The sequence below is a fragment of the Equus asinus genome, chromosome 5, assembly GCF_041296235.1.
Source record: "Equus asinus isolate D_3611 breed Donkey chromosome 5, EquAss-T2T_v2, whole genome shotgun sequence".
NCBI classification, from domain to species: Eukaryota; Metazoa; Chordata; class Mammalia; order Perissodactyla; family Equidae; genus Equus; species Equus asinus.
In genome coordinates, this window is record NC_091794.1 from 47,762,287 (window position 1) to 47,785,562 (window position 23,276).

Genomic DNA, 23,276 nt, shown 5'->3' on the forward strand with positions numbered 1-23,276 from the left:
AGTCCACTAAATCCGGAAATTGAAATCTATAGAGAATAATACTTCACAGACATGAATACCTTCAATGAAATGGAAATACAGTTTCAGACGAAAACTGTCTGCAATCAAATTTGAGCCACCCTCTCATGGATGACAGGTGAGTAGTAAACAACATTAATGGCGTCAGCGCATTTCAAAAAATTTTAAAAACCTGATAGCTGAAGAATTAAGGCACCAATAACCATTTTTCACTTAAGTAACACATAATTTTTAACCACAGTTTTCAAGAGATGTTGGTATCTTCTGGAGTTCCTTGGAGTAACATTCCACCACAAGATAAATCTTCTTGAAAGACTAAATACATATTTTTTTGAATGTGCTTGGCAAGATACTTAAATAGTTTTGAGAAACTCAGTGAACCTAAAATATGGCAGTTTCTCCATCCCTCTTTGTTTTAAGGCTCTTACTGCTCCATATAATAATCTGTCTGGTCAAACAGGGAAAAAGAGGTCAACGGAAGTTCACCATGTGAATTTAGAGCAGCAGTAATAAATGCATTTATCACAATTTTTAAAAATTGTTGGTAGACCTATTTCTTCCCTCTCACTTCCTCATGTTTCTTTCCTGGGGTAGTTCTAATACGTCTAGAAAGCAAGGCTTGGGCATATAATAGAAATGCCATCAAAATTCCTTTTTATTATATACAGCCATGTGTCGCTTAACAACGGGGATAGTTCTGAGAAATACATCGTTAGAGATTTGTGTGAACGTCACAGAAGGCACGTACACAAACCTAGATGGTATAGCTTACTGCACATCTAGGCTACATGGTACTCATCTTATGAGACCGCCACCGTATATGCAGTCCATTGTTGACCAAAACATCATTATGTGGCGTATAAAGGTAAAGTTAAGAGTGAACTTCCTTTTTTCTCTTCAGAAAGAACTGACTGCATTTTAAAGTAACCTCAGTTTGTAAGAAGACCTGAAAATAATCATGCATCTTCATTTAAAGCAGAGTGCTTTTAACAAAGGCACACTAACCCAACGGTAAAGGCAAACCCTTTCCTGTTCTTAATTTTTTAAGTTAAAACTAAAAACGAGGAAAATTTTCCAAATTTCCAGTTTTTAAGCGTATCAAACTCTAAAAATCACTTTAACAACTGCAGATCACTATTCAAAAAGCCAATAGCTCAATCTAGTGTACTGCTAACTCCTTTCAAAGTTCTGTGTAAGACTTCGCTTTTAATCTGCTTATCAAATCAACGTACACTGGCAGGAGGAATACGTAAGTATTGGGAAAGTCCAAATGGGAAAAAGAGTAAGAGATTTAGTCACATCGAGATTTGTTCAAAGAGGAGCCATCAAAAAAAAAGAGCTCACGGAGCACACACAATAGGTGAAAAAGGCTTTCCCCTCTCCACCTCACTTGTCTGGAAAATGTTAACCTAGTGGGAGGAACGGAATACATAAAAATGGAACCATGAAACCTCTCTTATTTTCTGCCTCGTTTTTTTCCAAATTATCTTTATTCCACAGTCCATCTAATCTTCCCTGTCCACTGTGTTTGCTCCTTTCACTCTACTTGTTTTCCTCTTTGGCCGCTTCCTTTATTTCAACGTACCCTTCCTCTGCCGCCCTTCTCACTGCTCGCCCGCCGCCTCATTTTCCAGTCTTCCTGAATCGTCACAGCTCCCTTTTGTGCTTGGAGCAAGTCATCCCCACCACTATTACCTGGCCTTTCCTGTCCACAATACCTACAGGGACAGTCTCATTCTTCTGATGCAGCTGCAAAGCAGTAGTTAGAATCGGAGAAAGGAAGGTCAAAATGCAAATTCAGCACCAGAGGGAAAAAGAGGAAATTTTATTGTCCTCTGTAGGGACATTTAAATTCTTTACTTTGTAAATTGTAAATCACAAGCACTGAGAGCTAGTATCACCACTGTATCCCATGGACCTTTCTCATTTCGTACCTGTGTTCTCTAGTCAACTCTTAATCAAAGTTCAAGGGCTGATTAACAGTACCAAAAATTGGAACAGGGTAATATAGTCTGCTACAGCGTGGTGTGCTTGGTTGGGCAAATTAAATTTAAAATAAATGCCAAGGCTGGTCATGGCAGAAGGATGATCTATAATTAGCACATTTGCAATACTGACTATAATTGTCTAATTACAATACACTCATCCCACAAAATCACAGATTCCACACCCTGCCTCTTCCTACAGTAGTGATATGTAAGGATCCTAGAGGACCGTTCCATGGAAAAAGATTCAGTGACAAGATCAATGTTGACATAACAGCTGGAAAGTTCCCAAAATTCTATCACAAATGCTGAGACTATTCCAGATAGAGTTTAACAGAAATAGTTTCTGATTCCACACACTACGTTGTGGACGGCCAGCCTCTGTGACACCACCCTCCCCTACCCACCCATGGTCATTCTCTCCTGGTATGCACACCTGTGTAGATGCCTTCCATAACGTATCAATAGATACATTATGTGACCAATAGAATGTGGAAGTGATGACGACTTCCAAGGTATAAGAAAAAATTGTCTAAGACTTTGAAATTTAGTGGGTTTCCTAGTTAGCTTATCCACCTGGGTCAACTAACTGTCCTACAGCAAGTAATATGAGTGTTTTAGCAAAATATAGAGAAACTGCTGGTTGCCCAAGTCGTCTCCAGCTAACCCCCCCTCCTTTTTTCCCCAAACACTTCTAATATCTAGCAAAGTAATTTAAAGCAGTCAATGTGTTGAGCAGGTTCAAACAGCGAATCAGGCTGCTCCACTCCACAGCCTTACAAGAGAATCCAGCCCAGAGACGAGGCAGAGGAAAGATGAGGAGGCAGGGCTGAATTTTACTCTAGCCCAGAATTCATCAAGTTGTATGTGGGTAGCAATAGTCAGGAGAATTTTGGGGGAAGTGGACGCCCCTTGGAATCCTCTCATATCTCAAGTCCTTGGCACTCAAGGTCATTCAACCCTGACCGAGACTGCAGGATGCCTCGCCCTTCAGCACGCTTAGGGGCGCTCACAGGCCAGGGGTTCCGCCAACATGACCCACAGGAGGCAGTTCTCACGAGCAGAAAAATGTCATGGTCTTTCTTCACTCACACTCCGTAACATTTTTAAAGTGCTTAGTAAGTGTCTGAAATTGTATTAAGAGTTCATGACAGCCCTCTGAAATAGATGTTATTAATTACTCCATTTTATACATACATGAAGAAATCGATGGTTTGAGACATTAACTATCTTGCCCAAAAAGGCACACAGCTCACAAGTGGCAGAACTGGGACTAAACTTAGATCTGTAAGATCCCAACTAGTACGTTATTTTGTTTCAAAGTACAGCACATTTGTGATGATGACCTCTGACCCAGTTAAATTCAGAATTCAGCTTAGCTAAATGAGAGAATAACATATAAAAGTTTCAATTCAATAAAATTGAAGGTTACATATGTACCAGAAACAAACCATGTCATCACTTATACCTGCTGTTTAAAGGATTCTTTGGGATGACATGTATTTTACCAACATGGGTTCTGATGTCATCTAAATGCCTCTATGATCAGTTCCCAAGAAAGCAAAAAGGCAGAGAAAATAATATGGGTTCACAGAGTTAAGTACTACATATGGGAGAAACTAATCAAAATTCTGCCCTCAATCTTCTGCTGAACATTCTTTTCAAAATAAAACTCAAAGAATTTTTTCACGTTTGTCTTTTTATATGTAAGTGAAAAATGTGAAGCTTCCAGTATGATTTAAGGGGTTAAGACTTCTTAACGTGACATGACAAAAATACCTCATCCTGCCTGTTGAAAGAATCATGTAGTTAACATCTTTAAAACATTCCAGACTGCAACAAAAATACGGGGGGGGGGGGGCCCAAAAGACAAAAAGATAGGATAAGTGATGCAACCTGATAAGGCTACTCCCCACTCTACTCATTAGCAACAACCTGGGCTCCAGTTTCCTCTCTGTTGGGCCATACATTTACTTTTGCACCAGTGAAGTCAACACCTCTATAAGGAAAAAAAATCAGCATACTGGGGTCTTACAGAAAAAGAGTTATTTGTAGTTTGACTTTTCTAGCTCTGGTCCTCAGAGGATAACGCCCAGGTCAGAAGGCTTCTGAAAACCACCTTCTGTCTCCAAACCTGTCTCCTTTCCCATCCCCCACGTAGGTAGTTGCTGCAAGGCCTGGAAGTCTGTTCATACTTCAACCAGAGTCACTCAGAGGCCTCCAAGACCAGGGGATGGAACTGGCAGCCCATGTCTGACATGGAAGTGAGGGTTTTAATTGCCCAGTTTCCTGCCAAAACGAATGTCTCTTGCCTTTTGATCCAGGGCTCCACATAGACCTTGTACAAAATAAAAGCTATTTGGGTTTGTTTGGACTATTTTCACTTTTCAGACTGTACTTGGCAGAAAGACGGGTGAATTCCACTGACCTGAGCTCACTTGTAATTTTTTTTTCATGTTTTCTTGATATTTCTGCCATGCTTAGGATTCATAAGCAGCTGCAGACCAGTGAAAACACACAGGATTTATCATCAACTACAGACCTCAGAGACGAAGCAATAATGGAAGTCCATCTAGAAATGACATTTTCAAATACAGCGAGGAAAGCACACACTTCTGGAGAAAAGAAGAACTCTGCCCCCTCCACAACCAAAGTCTCTTGCCAGACACCCTGTCTGAGCATGCGTAGGAGGATATGCACTCCTGAGACAGAAAAGGTTGCAAGTGAAAGGAGAAATCAGCCACTCATGAAGTGTGAAAGCCCCACTAAATATCTTATTTGAAACAGAAAAGCACCAGTGTTCTCTCTTATAGGGAGCCAAGACCAAGAGATGCCAAAAGAAAACCTGCCTTGACTCCCAACATTCCAGACCTTATTAACAGCAGCTCGTCCTTGCAAACAAAGGAAACCACTGTCAGCCCTGCACAGGTGGATGGATGCAGCCACCCCCTCCCAAAGCCCCCGCCATCCAGCAAAAGGACACACTCCAAGGACCCACAAGTGTTCATGATCTCAGACCTCTAGTGGAAGACGCCATCCCAAACCTTACTACAGTAATTCTTATCTGCAGAATGAGTACATTTTCATGCTAATTTTGGGTAAACAGATGTTGGGGTCAGATTCTGGTTTCTGAGAAGTAATAGCAAAATACAGGAAGAGAAAAAATGTCAGGGAGGATCCTCTGAGAAGAAACTAGAATACAAAACCTGGAAATAAGGAATACTCCTGGGTCAGAAGGCAGCTTGTGATCTCTGAAGGAGAAAACCACAAGAGCAATGCTTTTGTCACCGGCTTTTGGTGTGACAACCAGAAATTACGACTATGTGGTGGAATTCCATCTGGAGTGTAACTGAATCTTTGGATTTTCAACAATTCCAAAGGTCAAATGCCAAGAGTTTTCTTCTATATTTGGAATTCTCACCATTTTGTCCCACATGGCACTGTAAGTTCTAGAAGTTTTCACATGAGCTATTACCTATATGTTACAACACAAAGAGGTCTCTCCCACCACCAGTACGTGTTTGTCATTATACAAGTACTACTGATGTGGATTAAGGCTGCCCCAGCTAGAGAAGCCCAAGGTGACCTGGCCTACATGCCAAACTATACGACCCAGTGGACTTTTTTTATGGTATGAATTAGGGCTGCCCCAGGGAGAGAAGCCCAGGGCATCCCCACCTACATGCCGATCTATATGGCCAGATTCGTATCTAAAGTTATATGACCGCACAATAACCAGACCCCATCTGCACTGCAATCATTTAATGACTTTTTACATCATCTTTTCTTTTCTCCAGTATAAATAAGTCACATACCCATGCCTTATAAAATTAGCCCTAACCCTCAACTCGGGGCAGCAGCAGGAGCTCTGACTGCCCGTGGGTCCTGTCCCCACGCACCAGCTCTGCCTGCCCATGGGTCCTGTCCCCATGCCAGCGGGGGCAGCAGCTGCTCTGCCTGCCCATGGGCCCTGTCCCCATGCCAGCAGGGGCAGCAGAAGCGGCGGCAGCAGAAGTGGCGGCAGCAGAAGCTCTGACTGCCCATGGGTCCTGTCCCCATGCTATTCCACACTATTCTCTAAATAAAAGAGCACTACTGCCAGATCTTGAGAGTCTAAGAAATCTTTCTTTCGACTCCTCGGTTCACCGACCCCCCATCACTACCGTGGGGGGAGGACACTGTATTTAATTGGGGATCCCCATAAGAGTGTTTGAAAAAGGAACATATGCTCATTAATAAGATTTTGAAAATCAATGACCCTAACCTGTTCGTTTTACTGAAAGGGAATCTGAGGCCTAGTGAAATGACTTGCTACATATCACACAATCCAAAATACAAACGACTGTCCCTTACAGTTCCATTAAAGTTTTAAATTATTAAATATTGATTGAAAAAGACATCTTCACTCCTGGGGTAAACCCAGGGACAAGGGAAAGGTCAGCAGTATTAATGGCACACACAACACAGTTTTACACAAAAAAAAGTGTCTGGAGATTGTGACTTAGCACTCTTGAAGTCGTCTCTCCCTCTCTCCCTGCTGGAGTTCCTCATACACACAGACACACACACACCATAATTAACGGGATTGCTTTGGTCTGTTCATATTATTAGACAGTGGATCCTTATCAAAGCTGTTATTTCACTCTGGCTTCACATAATCCTTTCTAAAACAATACTAGCCATTAACCTCACTCTCCTTTTTTTCTTTTTTTTTTTTGAGGAAGATTAGCCCTGAGCTAACTACTGCCAGTCCTCCTCTTTTTTTTGATGAGGAAGGTGGCCCTGAGCTAACATCCATGCCCATCTTCCTCTACTTTATATGTGGGATGCCTACCACAGCACGGCACGCCAAGCGGTGCCATGTCTGCACCCGGGATCCAAACCGGCGAACCCCGGGTCACCAAGAAGCAGGACGTGCGAACTTAACTGCTGCGCCACCGGGCCGGCCCTGTCACTCTCCTTTCTGAGGATGTACGACAAAGGAAATACAGCTCATGTTGAAAATTGGGAGATCTCAGTTACAAACCTGCATCCCACTGGGTAACTGCCTTAATATCGTATACTTTGGTTCTTACCAAGGATGAAATTGAAGGAATGGAATTTCCCACTCACTCAATGAAGAGCGAGGAATTTCCTTAGCCTCTGTGATGAAAGGCAACGTGACCATTTTCACTGGGTTTTGGCCACAAAACAGGCTCAAGGCCTAGCTCATGCACGACATTGTGCATACAAGGTCAAACTGTTCCATTCCTGTCCTTGAACAACTATGGACTTGGTGCCCAAGCGCTGGTCTAACATCAAACGCTGGCAAAGGAAAAGAAGGGACAAATTCTTGAAATATTTCTTCCCTAACTAATCTGCCATTATTAAGCCCTGGGAAGACAGGCAGGCTTCACAGAGGAGGTGCTATTTCAGCTGGTTCTTGAAGAACTGAGGTGGAGTTTGCTGGCAGAGGGAGTAGAAGGACAGGCCAAGAAGAGAGAATGAGGCGTATTCATGAAATGGGACAAAACTTTTGGCACCTGGTGGGGAAATCTGAACTACTTTGGGAGGCAAGCAAGTGCCACATCAAGCAGTTCAGACTTTATTCTCCGAACAGTGGGGACCACCATGGAGGTTCCTTAAGGAGGGGAGTGGCATGTTTGGATCTGATGCAGCTGCAGCTGTAATACAGAGGATGGGATGGAGGGGAAAATGGATAATCACATCTTAAAACATAAGGTGGTCCTTCGGGAAGGTCTATTGAGGACCAGACTGAGCAATGGGAATCATAAACCGAGCTTATAAGAAATGTAAGAGGAGATGACAAAGACAGGGTCCACGATAAAGGATGCCCTAAGAGAGTATCCAGAGTTCTCTCTCACTCAGAGCTGTAAGTGTTCCATAAGGAGATGATGAGAACATGTATGAAATCTGGCACCTCAGGGTAGGTAGCACATTTCTACACTGGTAGCAAACTCTCTCAGAGAACCTGCATGTGACTTTCAGGGTAGTGGGTCCAGAGGACAGGGCTTAGCTTTCAAAACCTAAGACGGGTTTAAGCAGAAGAAAGCCACTCCTGGCTTACAGGGGTAGGAGTTACAGGGAGAAGGCATGAAGGGAAGAAGGAAAGCCATCGGAGGGGAGGGTAGAGAGACACCTGTTTTGAAAAGAGGATATCTTGGGTCGAGGTGATCCTAAGATTACAGGAGGGAGACAATAAGAATATTCAATAACAAGGGTTACCATTATACTGAGATTTTAGGAACTGAGCTAGGCTATTTTTAATATGTAATAATGGGAATTAAAATACCCATTTCACAAATGAGGACACAGAGATTCAGGGAATACTAAAAGCAAATAGGAAGTGACAAACTCCAATTCTAAGCCAAATACATCTGATACCAAAGTCCCCACTATTCTCTGCCACATCACACCATTAGCCCCATGGCAGTGTAAGGAGACAGGAATCCTGCATGTCCCTGAGGGTGCCGTGGGACTCTGTCCTGGCTAAGCTGTCTTCGTGAAGGTAACAGCAAACGAAACGAGGGGCCGGCTGCAGGGCAGTATCCTTGAGCAGAGCGGCAATTTGTTTTAGGAAAAGGAAGTAGTACAATAGCGCCATGTGTTCAAACAGAAAGCTTGTTCTGGAAAACAAAGCAATAAAGAACACAAGATTCATTCCACAAATATTTACTGAGTCCCTACTATGTGCCAGACATAGTTCTAGAAGGTGGGGAGAGAATGGTGAATTAAACAATGTTCCTACCTCCTATCGTGTCCAACTTGGTGAAGCACACCCTCTGTGACCATCCTTACCATTAGAACGGTAGTTCCCTACCCTGGTGACCACCATTCCCAGTAGAGGTTTGATAAGAACATGAAGCCAGATCAGGCAAAGGCATTCCGACTTACTAGGTCTAAAATAAGGTTTCAGGATCTGTATTTTTGTTGAAGTCCCACCAGTGTTCCTACAGTACAGTCAGCTGAGAGAACCAGGACACGAGAGAGTAATTAATTTATCTCCATCTTTTAAACATATTTATTTGTTTAGATTTTGTTTGCTTCTTTTACACGCACTTAGTCTCATCACAACACCAGGTACAAAGTTAAAGTGCGCCCTTTTTTTTTTTAAAATATTTGTCTTTTATAAGTAGTGAAAAGGTAAGCAACTCAAATAGATTCCCTCAAAAGTCAGGGAATTTAATTTTAAATTAAATTAAGTAGAATGTAGGAAAATGTCACAAGCCACAAATCACGATGAAGTATTCATCCTATTCCTGGGCACACCACATACGAATGTAAACAGGTCAATCACACTAGTATTAAGTACACCTTAATATTAATCAGACAGCATTGTAAACTTAAAAATTATTTAAGAGAACTGTTTCTTGGGGACAGAGGCCAGATGCAGCAAATTCAAGTAAAAAGATACCCTGGGAGAACGCTCCCATTTACGAGAAGGCAGACAAAAGCCTTCAGGATCCCTTTAGGCAGCAACCACATCCCAAGGTAGACAGGACCAAAGCATATGAACCACACAATGGACTCCACGAACAAGAGGCGCTTTTGTTCATCTACTCCACCTGATTCATGTTTCCCTCTTTGCTTTGGCAACCAGGAAGCTCAAAGCCAAATATATGGCCTACATCAAGCAGTTCTAAAGCATTCTTTTATATACAACCATACTCATGTCTTCATCTTACTTGTCCTCAATTTCCTCAGGTATTTATTTTTTAACAGACTTTGTTTTTTTAGAGCAGTTTTATGTTCACAGCAAAATTGCACAGAAGGTACAGAGAATGCCCACATACATATCCCGCCCCCACATACACACAGCCTGTCTCACCCATCAAAATCCCACAGCAGAGTAGTACATTTCTTACAACTGATGGACCTATACTGACATGGCACCATCACCCAGAGTCCAGAGTTTACATTAGTGTCTATGTACCTCTTGGTGTGGTACATTCTATGGGTTTTGACAAACATATTGACATGCATCTACCATTATAGTATCACACAGAGTAGTTTCACTGCCCTAAAAGTCCTGGGTGCTCCATCTATTCATCCCGCCCTTCCCCTGAAGCCCTGAATACTGCAGATTTTACTGCCTCTGTAGTTCGCCTTTTCCTATCTTATAGTTGGAATCATACAGAATGTAGCCTTTTCAGATTGACTTGTTCCACTTACTAATGTTCATTGAAGGGTCCTCCATGTCTTTTCACAGCTGGAGAGCTCATCTCGTTTGAGTGCTGAGTAATATTCGATTGTCTGGATGTACCACAGTTTATTTATCCATTCACTTACCAAAGGACATCCTGGTTGCTTCCAAGTTTTGGCAATTATGAATAAAGCTGCTATGAACCTTCGTGTGCAGGTTTTTGTCAGGACGTAAGTTTTCAATTCCATTTTAGCAAATGGACATTTAAGCTGAAGACAGTTTATACATTCTTTTTCTCCTTTCTATAGACTAAAATTCTCCTTAGGAAAACCTATTGTTAATTTTTTGGTGTGAATTCTCTTACATGCCTATGGTTAAAAATGATAATATTGCTAGTACTTTAACTTCAAACTTAGACATGGTAGTGTCATTTGACTAAAAATTCTTTTATATGGCAGACATAGCACTTTGCCTTAAGAGCTGTTTAAAGGCCTACGGAACCTTGGGTCTCTTTCACATACTTGTTTCTGTTTTGTTTACTAACCATAAGAATAATGCATGATTACATAAAACTTGGAAAATACAGAAAAGAACAAAGAACAAAGGTTGAAAGAACATGTAATACATTTCACTCAGAAATAACTTTTCACTTTATCTTACTAATCCTCTTTTTCATGCCACAATTCACTCATAAACAATACAGGGGGAAATGCTGATGCCAATGTCTGGTTTTACCTAATTTTCCTCTGCCCCAACAGGGGCCCGTCTTCCCTACACTATCAAATATACACAACCTGCGTTGTTTTAATCCACAGGTACATTGTCACATACACGGTCCCTATTTCTACCTGGATGAGGTCCAAGAAGGAAACAGTATATTTAATCAGTGTTATAATTGGTTCTATCCTTTTACAGTTGTTCACGGCTTTCTTTAATGATATCTGTAAACACACTTCACTTATCAAAATGTCACCTTCTTTTGCTTACTTAAGTCAGTCTTCTATATACGCACATATAAAAAGCCTCTGTTTTTAACTCCTGTGGCATCAAAATAGGTTGTCTTTATATCTTACGTAAAAGCTTCATTTAAAACACATACACATTCTTGCCCAAATTAACTGATCTATAGCTGCAAGATTAATCTACAAAAAAAAACACACGTCCTCTCAAGCAGATGTCTCTCAGGCTGTATGTGGTGACCCAGTTCTACCGTCTCATTCTCGGCCTAGGAATACTTCATTCGGGATGTCGAAGGTGGCAGTAAACAATAACTGATGCCTAAAACTAAACGGAAATATATTCCTGTTGCACAATGATAAATTCCACTACAGCACAGAAGTAATTACATCTGGGTTTATAAGGTGTAATTATTTTGAGATTTAAACTAGCCCTCTACTTCTTAGAAAGAGTAATTGTTTTACTTTGGATCTCTTCCACATCTGTCTACTTAGAGTGAAGCAGCAAAGGAGGCTAACGTGAAAACACTTTCAGATCCGTGTTCCTGGGATTAAGTAGAAGGTTACACAGCACATTTGACCGAAAAATCATATATCTGCCAGGAAGAATTAATAAAAAAGACGATGCAACATTCTGTTCCAAGAGAAAGCTCAGAGAAGGTCTAGCCAATTATTCCTAGCAGAATGATCAAGCATGATGAAATAACGTTCTAACGTAAAACATGTTTCTTTTAGGACGTCCCTGTCCCCTAACTCACTCTTTATAGCAAACGTCTTTGCACATTACCTTGCAAGTCTGAATCATTCGACTTCGGACTGCTTCTTGCTCGCCGCTCTGTTTTCTTAATTCCCGGACCACCACCGCTGCCGCCTCCCCCGCCTCCACCGCTGTGGCCCTTCCCGTAGCCATTGTACACGGTTGTGCAGCTGCTTTTGTAGATCGAAGACGGAGGGCTGTTGAGGCGATTCTGGCGGTCGATCTGGCGGTCTTTCAGTTTTTTGTGTGGAGGCTTGCTGTACTGGTCTTCCCGTGTAATGTAGCTTGACATTCCATAGAGTGGTATAATTTCTAAAATGGATGATTGTGACAAATGCAAGCTCAGTGTACATTTGCAATAATAAATTATCCAACGGTCAAAAGACCTGACTCATAAAGTTGTTTAAAATATTACTAAATATATACAAAAACTATTTTAAAGAAAATGAAGGCCAGCCCTGGACGCCTAGTGGTTAAGTTCAGCACACTCTACTCGGTGGCTCGGGTTCAGTCCCCTGGTGTGGACCTACACCACTCGTCAGGCCATGCTGTGGTGGCAGCTCACAAACAAAATAGAGGAAGATTGGCAACCAATGTCAGCTCAGGGCGAGTCTTCCTCAGCAAAAAAAAAAAAGAAGACAAGATGATATACATATCATGCATGTTTAAAATATTCCCATTCGTTTCTAACCAATCAAAGAATAATCATTAAAAACTATACTGTGTGTTGAGGAATGTTCCAGAAATTATGGAAAATACTGAACAGAAGACAAGGTTACGGTCTACATAGCATTCATATTCTAGCTGAATTTATAACTAAGTCTGATTTTGCCTCTCAAAATGTTTTCAGTAGTTGCAATATACAAAAAAGTTAGAACGAATAAATCACCCCCTTAAATATGTCTTTAGAATAGACACTTAAAGGCGTACTTATCCTTGTGGATAGAACAGCATTTCTGCTGGAAAGTCTAGAGCAACCAGAATATCAGGAATTATTTGTGGCAAATCAAAGAGGCAATATTTGAACAAAACTTAGTAAAATGAGGAGATGAGAAATTTCCATTAAAAATAACCAAAGCAGGGCTGGCCCCGTGGCCGAGTGGTTAAGTTCGCACACTCTGCTGCAGGCGGCCCAGTGTTTCGTTGGTTCGAATCCTGAGCGTGGACATGGCACTGCTCATCAAACCACAACCAAAGCTCACAGAATCAGGGGAAATGTTCAAGGAGAAATTGCAGGGGTAAATATAAGCCATCTCCACAACTTGATGCCAAATATAAGAAGCTGTGGTCCCAAACTTCTATTTTGGAGTAATGAGGAGACAAGACGCATTGACCAGTAGAATGTCACCTGCCTTCACTATGCATATTTTTAAGTAGCTCAAAGAAAATGGAAGCCTGCAAAATAATCTCATGATCTTAAGGGAAAACATTTATTTTAAACAAATTTTTAAGTCAATTTAAAATTATATTTAGGCATTAATAAAAACAATAATACCTAACACAGAGATTGAGTCCTTACGTGTTTATAAGAGAAAAGGGCCCCAAGTGCATAGAGTGACCATAAAGATTACCATCCAAACCCGAACACTTATGAGAGCAAAAAGGGAGCACTCATAATCATTTCTCTAGACAATGAAGACCTACACCAGGACTGCCCCAGGCACCCCAGGAACGCAGGGTCACCCCATGTCACTTCACAACTGATGTTTCAGTTGTTCCAGGGCAAAGCTCCACTTTTCATTTTCTTTCTGTTCATGTACCTTAAGGAAGATTTTTAAAAGCACATCTTCACAAGACAACCAATGTGCACTAGAAAGTGTGAAAAAACAAATACAACCCTCCTCAAAGAGCATATGCCCAAATGAATTACATCCAAACATACAAAAAGAATGGCAAATGTTTTAAAAATCAGAATGCATTACACTTGAGATTTAAAATATTCACCATGGGAACTAATATAATAAGCTTTGAAAACATGTCTAGAACTTTTTAAACTCTTATGATTTGGGAAACTGAATGTTTAAATAGCTTTTAGATATGCACATTAAGAACTAAGGTAAGAGAATATATAAACGGCTCTTTATTTATAAATCAAAAGTATTTTGTTTTACTGTACTGCTTTAATTCGAAATCAATGAAGGCACTTTTATTTATACATTATTGCTCTGTGTTAGTTTAATGAAATTAAACCAAAATACACTATAAAATGAAGATACTAATTTTTTTCATAATTCTAATGATGATTTAAATCATACTGTTATCTAAAATTGCAAAGGACGCCATTTACAAAACAGTAGTTATGTGGTATCTGACTAACAGATGGCTAAAACAGGCAGGTCAGACACTCTTCATCAAGCGATGAGTCAACAGCCAACGCTTTTCATTTTCACGATGTCATTAAGCTCAGACCCAACCAGAAAACTCACAAACGCTCATATATTTAATGTATACTGTGTCAAAGCACTGAATACTTTTTTAAAAATTACAATTAACTGAACTTTTTCCATTTTTGCCTGAATGTTTTCATGGAAATGCCCACTATCTGATGTTTTGGAGTGTTATGTCAGTAGGCAAGAAGATTAAATTAATAGAAAGTTATTGATACCCCTATGAAATCAAAATACTGATTTCATCTTTTGCTATCATCTCTTCCTACCCCATAGCTACTGATTCTTTGAATTATACTAAATTTCTTTATAACTACTATAAACAAATAGCCAATCAAATTCTATCCCTAAGTTACAACAGGATATTTCACTTCAAATACTCACCTCAAAATTTTCTTTTGTTAACAAGAAAAAATTACAATATGAGATGAATATACAGGGGACAAAATATGTATGTGTGTATATATATATATACACACACCTCACAAAAGAAAATGAGGTGATAACTTGCTCCAAAACTCTACAGTGTAACACACATTTCTCATACAATTTATCTGAACCAACATCATAAATGTTTAAAGCAATAAAATGCTTCAATTTGTAATGAAAATCACTTGGAAAAGTCCTAGAGGTTACAGTCTAACTTTTACTCTCACTTATCTAGTTTCTTAGCATCCATTTTGATAGAGAAGAGCTTTAGACTAAACCAACACCAAGGCCAAAACTAAAAAGACATAATGTCGGCATCTCTGAGACTCTTTCATTTCAAGGTAAGTATTTGTCTAACAACCAGTGAAACTAGGGCTACACTAATGGTTATTCTTACACTAAAAACAGGGTTCGGGAGGGCTGTGTCAACAGCAAGGGGACTCTGAGTTCTGCCAAGATTGCAACACAGAGCATTCAGGAAATCCAAAGGTTACTGAGACCTCAGTCTTCTATCATTGGAAATGGGCAGAGAAGACTTAATTCCCCTTCTACAGCTGGACCACACGGATGACTGGGAAATAACGTGCTGTTCTGCCTCAGGCCACTCTCACACAAAAATATGTTAACGGGACACGGGAACGTATGATAGATCACTGCTTCTTTTCTAAAATAAGAAAAGGCAACCTCACTCCCTGCTCTTCGCAGGGAGATAAGGGGCAGAATTTGGGAAAATATAAAGAAAGAAAGAAACGCAACTCTCAAGTAAATTTTCCAAGACACAATTCAGGACAAAGGAAGCTAGGAATCTCCCACCAACTTCACACAGCAGAGAGATCCTCTTCTACCTTGCTCATTACAGAGGAAACAAAGGGCTCTCTGGCTGTTTGAAGCTACACAAGTGTTGTAATCAGTTTCAACAGCTCCCGATGCCAGCAATAATCTACTTACCTTGTTCGCCATATATTGTAGGGGGAAGATGATGCTGAGGAAAAAACTGAGGTGGCATATCTCCAGGTCCGGTAACAGGTGGGTAGTAAGCTGTGTGTGAGTTATGAATAAAATGCGGATGGTGAGTCAGGTAGGGGGGGAGGTGATGGGTTGGAGACATGGCCGAGGGGTAGCTTGGGGGGTAACACTCAGGAGACTGGGGTGTGACCACCACCCGGCGGACTCCAGTATTGTCTTCAATCACCTAAAGAGAAGAGAAAGAGCGTAGTAGGTATTATTAGCAAATATCCTGTGAATATATACAGTATTTTATTACTTCCCCCTTAATTTTCATTTTCCCTCCTCCACAGAAAAAAAATTAGTGTGTGTCAAATTTTGGTTCTCTGATTTAACTAGTTAACTGAGTTCTAGAAGTAATAACATTTAACCATTAAAATTTTTTAAATAAACTTTTCATCAACCACCTGATTCTGATTACACAAAACTTTTTGGAGAGATCAATAGCTTGATAATAAATCTCATTTGTCTCGTAAAATTTTCAGATAAATCTTGACTTGGAAGAAGACTTCTGAAGACTTCATCCAAGACAAATGAATTTAATGTGTGCTTAAGTTGACTTCAGGAGTGATTTTGAGTATAACTATCAGTTCAGTGGTTTTCCACAAAGAAGAGACTTTCTAGGTCACATAATAGGACTGAGTTTGCAGATGTGCCTAATAACACTCAACCCCATTCCCGCTTTAGCACGCAAAGTTCCATCATCATAAGGCTCTACGAACAACGGGAACATTAAGTTCAGAAGCCATAAGAGTACCAAAAGGCCATTTAATCTGGGACCAAGGATGTGGATGAAATGAGGGGATTCCAACCAATGAAAAACTTGAGCAATCCCAAATCAAGGACACCTGTGCTGCCAAGATATCCTGATGATGTAATGAGTGTTGCACAGGGAGACACTAGACAAGGGACCTGTTATGAGTAGAATGAGCCCATCACTACTCTCTTCATACTTTCTTCAAATGTTTCTTTAATTCACCCCAGGAAAGTAACATAAGGCAGTACAAAGCCAGTTTATTGCCTTTGTGGGCAACTTCATCCTACCCACTCTAAGAGCAAGCAATTTTGTTGAAACACAAGATAAGAAATACCTAACACCACAGGTACTATAATCAAAACGTAAAGCAGTGGGGTAAAGAGAACAGGAGCATGGACTGGCAGACCCAGGAAGGCTTCAGAGAACTCAAACAGAGCTGGGACAGCTGAGAGAATGGCCCCTGGGTTAGGGTCCCGAAAGGAAGGGGACAATGATGGCGTAAGAGTAAACGCGGAAGCCAGGATCAGGTTGCCAGAGACCAGCTGGTCTAATCAAGTATTTAACACACTCAAGCACACTCACTGGTAGGAAGTTTTGGTTTTCAAGGGGAAAAACACACTGGAAATTAAACTTGTATATTGAAATCGATTTCTCATTACACCTCAGGAGGCTGATTAAAGGCCAAAATAAAATGACTTAATCATGTCTAAAACACCCTAATAAAAAAAAATTTATATGAAGCTTCCTTTTTAAAAATACTGTTCAAAACAAAATAGGAAGTTTATCAACGTTAATCTGTACTTTAGTCTATAGGATAGGTTTAGTTTGAATTAACAGCCATTAATCTTTATGTTAAGAAAACAAAGATCTTTATGTCTATTAATGAATCTATTAACATAATAGTTTCAGAATTAATTACTATGTTAACAGTTCATTAATAAAGCTACATTAACTCCATAAAATTAAGATTCTGAGTCATACTCCCTCCTAAAGCTTACGACGCAGCTTTTTATAAATTATTTAATAAATGCAACCTTTTCTGGGCCTTGGCAAGCTAATCACGTTAACCTCATTTATGAAAGCATGCCTCTAATTTACAGGTATATGTGAAATGGGGCTTAAACCATGACATTGCAAATTCTACTGTATGTACTAATAATTACCATCAAAGCATCTTCTATTTTGTCTAAAATGAAGAGCATGCATATAATATTTAGCAGCACACTTGTACAATTTTAATATAAATATGGATTTTTCTTACCATCTGATACAAACACGCATTATTCTATAGTGTCTTATTTCTCCCCACCCTGTGACTGCCTATTGAGAAAAAAGAGGGAAAAAGTGTCCCTCTTTCACGGAATCTTCATTCAATCCTGTGCTACACACTGGAAGGTTCAAAGAAGTATTTGTTCTCTAGAAATTTATAAACCTTCGTGATTTCAGTCACTGTAAAACTTCCAATGGTCAACCAGCCACATGGAGCTGAGCATGTAATAAGACAAGAACAAGGGTCTCAGGGGCCGGCCCAGTGGCGCAGCCGTTTAGTTTGCACGTTCCGCTTCTCAGCGGCCCAGGGTTCGCCGATTCGGATCCCGGGTGTGGACATGGCACCGCTTGGCATGCCATGCTGTGGTAGGCGTCCCACATATAAAGTAGAGGGAGATGGGCACAGATGTTAGCTAAGGGCCAGGCTTCCTCAGCAAAAAAGAGGAGGACTGGCAGTAGTTAGCTCAGGGCTAACCTTCCTCAAAAAAAAAAAAAAAAAAAAGAACAAGGCTCTCTAAATACAAAGAACTCTGGGCTTGTAAACAGGGGTAGTTATAACGAAAAGAATTTATTCTCATTTTATCATTTAATTTCTGACTTGTCAAAATGAAGCGCTTTTTAAAAAAAAAAAGTTGGACAAAAAGCACAAAAAGAATTCTAGTCAAGGAAATAAAAAGAAACAAAAAGAAGAGATACAGAGCTGAAACGTTATCTTTTTACTACTATAGTTTGTAAGAATAAGTATTTCCATTAATTTAAAAAATTAGTACATCTGCAGTATAAATTACCCTTCACAAAAAAATAGGGTTCCAGTTAGAAAACTAAGTAGCATTTTGAAACCACAAATTGCCTGCATGTATGATAATTGTGTGATACTACCACTTTTAATTATCCTGAATTTTTCTGTGATATTTGTGAAAGATGTTGATTTACATGTATACTTGTAGTAGGACATTTTCGGAAATCTGCTCTCTCACCTATTAAGAATTATCATTAAAAATATTTTAATAAATAAAATACTAATTCTGACAATCAGAAACAAAAATCAAACATACGTGCTATTTTATTTTTCTTCCATAACACAAATTGCAGCATATTTAATTATCAAATTCAGTTTTGATTTATGTCTTAAGGAAATGACGTCTATGTTCCCCCAAAGAATAAGAAAGTCTGAGGAGCAATAATAACACACAAAATAATAAGCAACTCAGGAAATGGTGGCAATGATATTCTTTGCTTAAAAAACATGGTTCATGGGGCCTGCCCACTGGTGTAGTGGTTAAGTTTGCATGCTGTGCTTTGGCAGCCCAGGTTCACAGGTTTGGATCCCTGGCGAGGACCTACACACCACTCATCAAGCCATGCTGTGGGAGCTTCCCAAATACAAAATAGAGGAAGACTGGCACAGATGTTAGCTCAGGGACAACCTTTCTCAAGCAAAAAGAGGAAGATTGGCAACAGATGTTCACTCAGGGCCAATCTTCCTCACAAAAAAAAAAAAAGTTGATAAAGAAATATATTACTATATGTAGCAGAATTTAGACATTAGAAAGAGTTCACTCCAAAAACCCTGAGGCAATAAAATGTGCCTTCATTCTTCACAAAGGACCATGGAAAAGACAGATTCATTTCCTTTGGGGATGAATGAAATTGTGACAATGTCCAGAGGCAGAAAAATCACCTGTATTCAATTCAACAATTACCTCCTGACATATACCATGAGCTAAGTACTAGATATTCAAAGGTGAGAAAAAAACAGGTGCTAAGTAGTAAGATTTATCTACATAGCCTAAGAATAATATAAAGAGAAAAATTAGACTGTCTTATGAAGTGCTGTTCAGAAATCAGAACAAAGTATTGTTTTTTCAGAAATCAAAATGAAATATTCATCCAGATTTTTCCTAGCTCTGTGACTCAACAGAACAGTCACTCACATATCTTCTCCAGAGAAGGGCAGACCCTTGGAAAAGATCACTGTGCTAGGTTCTCAGGTTGCCACGGGTTACGGGCTGAATTACGCCCCCCACCTCCACTCCCAGAGTTCATTATTGAAATCCTAACTCCCAGTACCTCAGCATGTGACTGTATTTGAAAACGGGGCATTTAAAGAGGTAAATACGGTAAAATGAGGTCATCTGGGTGGGCCCTAATCCAGTATGACTGATATCCTTACGAGAGGAGGAAATTAGGACACAGACACGCAGAGGGAAGACCATGTAAAGACACCAAAGACAGACAGCCATCTACAAACCGAGGAGAGAGGCCTCAGAAGAAACCAAACTTGTGGCCTCCAAAATTGCAAGGAAATAATTTCTGTCGTTGAAGCACCCAGTGTGTGGTAGCCCCCAAAACTAATGCACTACCTATTAGAGCCTCCCCCGTTTCCTCCACCTTAAGTTCTACCAGCCTTGTCTGCTTAAAAAGAGCCCTGTTTAAGAAGTAAAGCACTTATCCTCAGAACGAACACTGAGCCACCTTCCTCAGGATAAGGAAGGAGGTCAGCCTGACGGCAAACAGCAGCCTGTTTGATTCTTTATCATGTCCTTTCATTCTGTTCCATCAGTATTTACTGAGAAACTTCTGGTGTCTGGTATTCCTGTTATCCTCTGGCCTAGACACAAGGACGAGAGGCTTTGAGAACAAGGCACAAAAGGTTAAACAGGGAGAATGTTTGCCTTACTTGCAGGAGTGTTTTTAGAAGTATGACCAAGAGAACCATTAAAAGAAAATAAAATAGCCTGAAGGCAACAGCAAGAGGGAGGAGAAGAGAGCGGCATGGGGAGGGAGATGAGAAAGCAACTCATAGCCAGAGGCAGTGCTCTGCCAGCTGCCGGACATGGGTTCTCTCATTTAACTGCTGGAGAACTAGTTAGCAGCACCCCTGCTGTACAGGAGGAACAAAGCATTGCATGATTAAGGTGTACGGCGAGTTGAGTTGCAGAACTAGGTTTTCCTTCTGGTCTGCACCCAAAGTTTTCATTATGGGGAGAATTATACAGAAGTTATGTATGCTGAGAAATAAATATGTAAATAGTGAACTATAAGAAATTGGATAGCTGGGTTATTAAGAGATGTGAAAGGATTCAATATACAACCAATATTTATTGAATACCCGCTGCTCTGCTTCAACATCGTCTACCTGAAATAAAGCAACACATGTTAAGGTCCTTAACATGCACTTAGGAAAAGTAACTGACACGTAATAGAAAAATCTTACCTGGCAATTACTACTATTAATATTGCCACCTCCTTAAACCCTCCAGCAATCCTGTGAGGCATATACAGTTAGATCTATTTTAGAGATAAGAGGAATGAAGCTCAGGGAAGTTAAGCTAACTCACTCAAGCTCGGAGAGCTATGAGGGGAGGGAAGGGCAATTTTGAGTCCAAGAATGAAAAGGATCTCTTAAAAACACTTACACTTCAAGTGTCCTAACAGACAAAGACGGCAGTTCCCCTTACTGAACTAAAACGCTCCACAGGAATTTTAGTAAACTCCTGAGTTCCTAAAACTCTCTCCTTCTAGTTCTGGATTGCAAGTGACAAGAATGAAAAGAAGAGCCTCAATGATGGAAGTCAAAAGAAAAATTTTAAAAGCCTGCCCCAGATGGCCAGGGATGATCCAGGAAGTGGGCAGAGCAGACTACACGTGGACACATAGGAACCCACATGCACACAGGCGGTGCGCAAGGTCTGGCAGCCAGCTTGCTGCGGTGGCAAGAGCACTGACTGAGCTGCCTGCACACACAAAACTGGGACCAAATGAGTTTTGAAAGTCGGGCTCCAGTTCAATTCCTAACTGCTGCCAACAGACTTGAAGTGGGCTCCCAGGCCATTCCGGGAAGGGAAGAAGTCTCAGCTGACGCTGAGCACACAAGCAGCAAGCAAGGAGAAGAAAAGCCTGGGTGATACAAAGCAAAACAGCTGCCTAGACGGAGGGATGAGCAGGCCAACAGTCCAGGCTTCTCCCAGCCAGACTGGAGCTCCCGCCTCCACCAGCACCTCTGTCCTGCAGCGTGGATTACAGATCTGTCTCCCACCCAAGTGCAAGTCCCTCAAGGGCACTTGGGCACACAGAAGGCTTTCAATAACTGTTGGCTAAATGAACAAATGAGTTAAAAAGCAAGCAAAAAGAAAAAAATAGCTTATCTGCTTAGATTTGGGAGGGAGGAAGGGAGAAGGAAGAGTGGCCCTGGGCCAACATCCGTTGCCAATCTTCCTCTTTTTTTGGTTTGAGGAAGATTGTCCCTGAGCTAAAATTTGTGCCAATCTTCCTCCACTTTGTACACGGGACGCTGCCACAGCATGGCTCAACGAGCAGTGTGTAGGTCCATGCCGGAGATCTGCACCCACGAACCCTGGGCCGCTGAAGTGGAGTGCACAAACCCAACCACCATGCCACTGGGCCAGCCCCAATCTGCTTAGATTTAATGTCTACAGGAGTTACTAACACATTCATTATCAAATTCTCCCCCCATAACTCAGGTAAATATCTGACATGCTACTCTAAAACTCCAGATAATCTAAACCCAGTTAATTCCAGATCTGTCATTCCTGACCCTCTTATTTGAAGCGCGGTTTTACCACAAGACAGACACAGAAAAATTATACTCTTCCAATGGAAGTTCTACTGCAATCCTCGATGCAGCTGAGGGGTTTTACTCCTTACCAACCAAGAATACAGAGCATTGGCTCCCACCTCTCCTTTCTGCACGAACTCCTCACTCTGCGTCTTCTAACACAGTGAACGATACGAAAGAGGAAAAGCAAGTTTGTTCTTCACGGAGGGTAGAAATCTGAAACATAAGGACTCTACCTTCCCTCGTCCATCCCCTTTTCGCTGCTATGGATGAAAGTCCCACCACCATCACCCAAGCACCATTAGAAGAAAGTGAGAACTGGAAGAAAGGAATACTCAAAGAGCCACCAACGAGTTACACGAGCAAGTGATCATTCTGTTTTACAGATGAAGTTGAGCTACTTGACTTAAAACTGGGGGCAGAATTGAACATATTTCCTAAATCTCCTGACTTACTTTTCTGTCTTTTCAAATTCAGTGATTACAACTGTGGCTGAAAACACAAACACTACTTCTCAATCTCATTTCTCTTCATATCTGTAACGGCTAACACTGATGAAATCATAGCTGCTCTTTCTATTGCTTCCTTATCATTAACGTTCTGAGACAATAAACCCTCTAGGTTTAGGACCAGCTCCTTTTGCCATACAGCACGGTTATTTTTGCCGCGAAATGGAAAAATAAATTATTGGTGACACATCTAGGTTTCTAAGGGCCCTTTATATAATATCAAACCATTATCTTGCAGAATGGTTACAGATTGATAATAGATATCGTCTCCTGAATCAAGAAAAAAACAACCCAGTACTTGCCAATGGTTAAGTAAACAACCAGTTTCATCCACTTCATAGATAACCAAACCTAAAGTTTTAAGTGATGAGGTGATTCATGAATGAACAAACATTACCCAACCATTTTACCTACTCACATTTATATCTAGAAATTTTAAATTTTCCATTGGTGCTTAATCTTTAACCCACACGCCAACTCCA

At 40.6% G+C, this 23,276-nt stretch overlaps 1 protein-coding gene across 5 annotated transcripts in view; it reads right to left on the reverse strand.

The window, feature by feature from the left end:
* The window catches only part of FNDC3B (fibronectin type III domain containing 3B), a 330,867-nt gene that overhangs the window by 127,839 nt on the left and 179,752 nt on the right, over positions 1-23,276 (reverse strand). For all 5 annotated transcript variants that reach the window (XM_014866810.3, XM_014866812.3, XM_070509439.1 and 2 more), the window contains 2 exons: positions 15,624-15,867; positions 11,890-12,171 (listed from right to left, as the gene is read on the reverse strand). In XM_014866810.3, the coding sequence (XP_014722296.2) occupies positions 11,890-12,171; positions 15,624-15,867 (526 nt within the window). The remainder of the gene's footprint in view (positions 1-11,889; positions 12,172-15,623; positions 15,868-23,276) is intronic.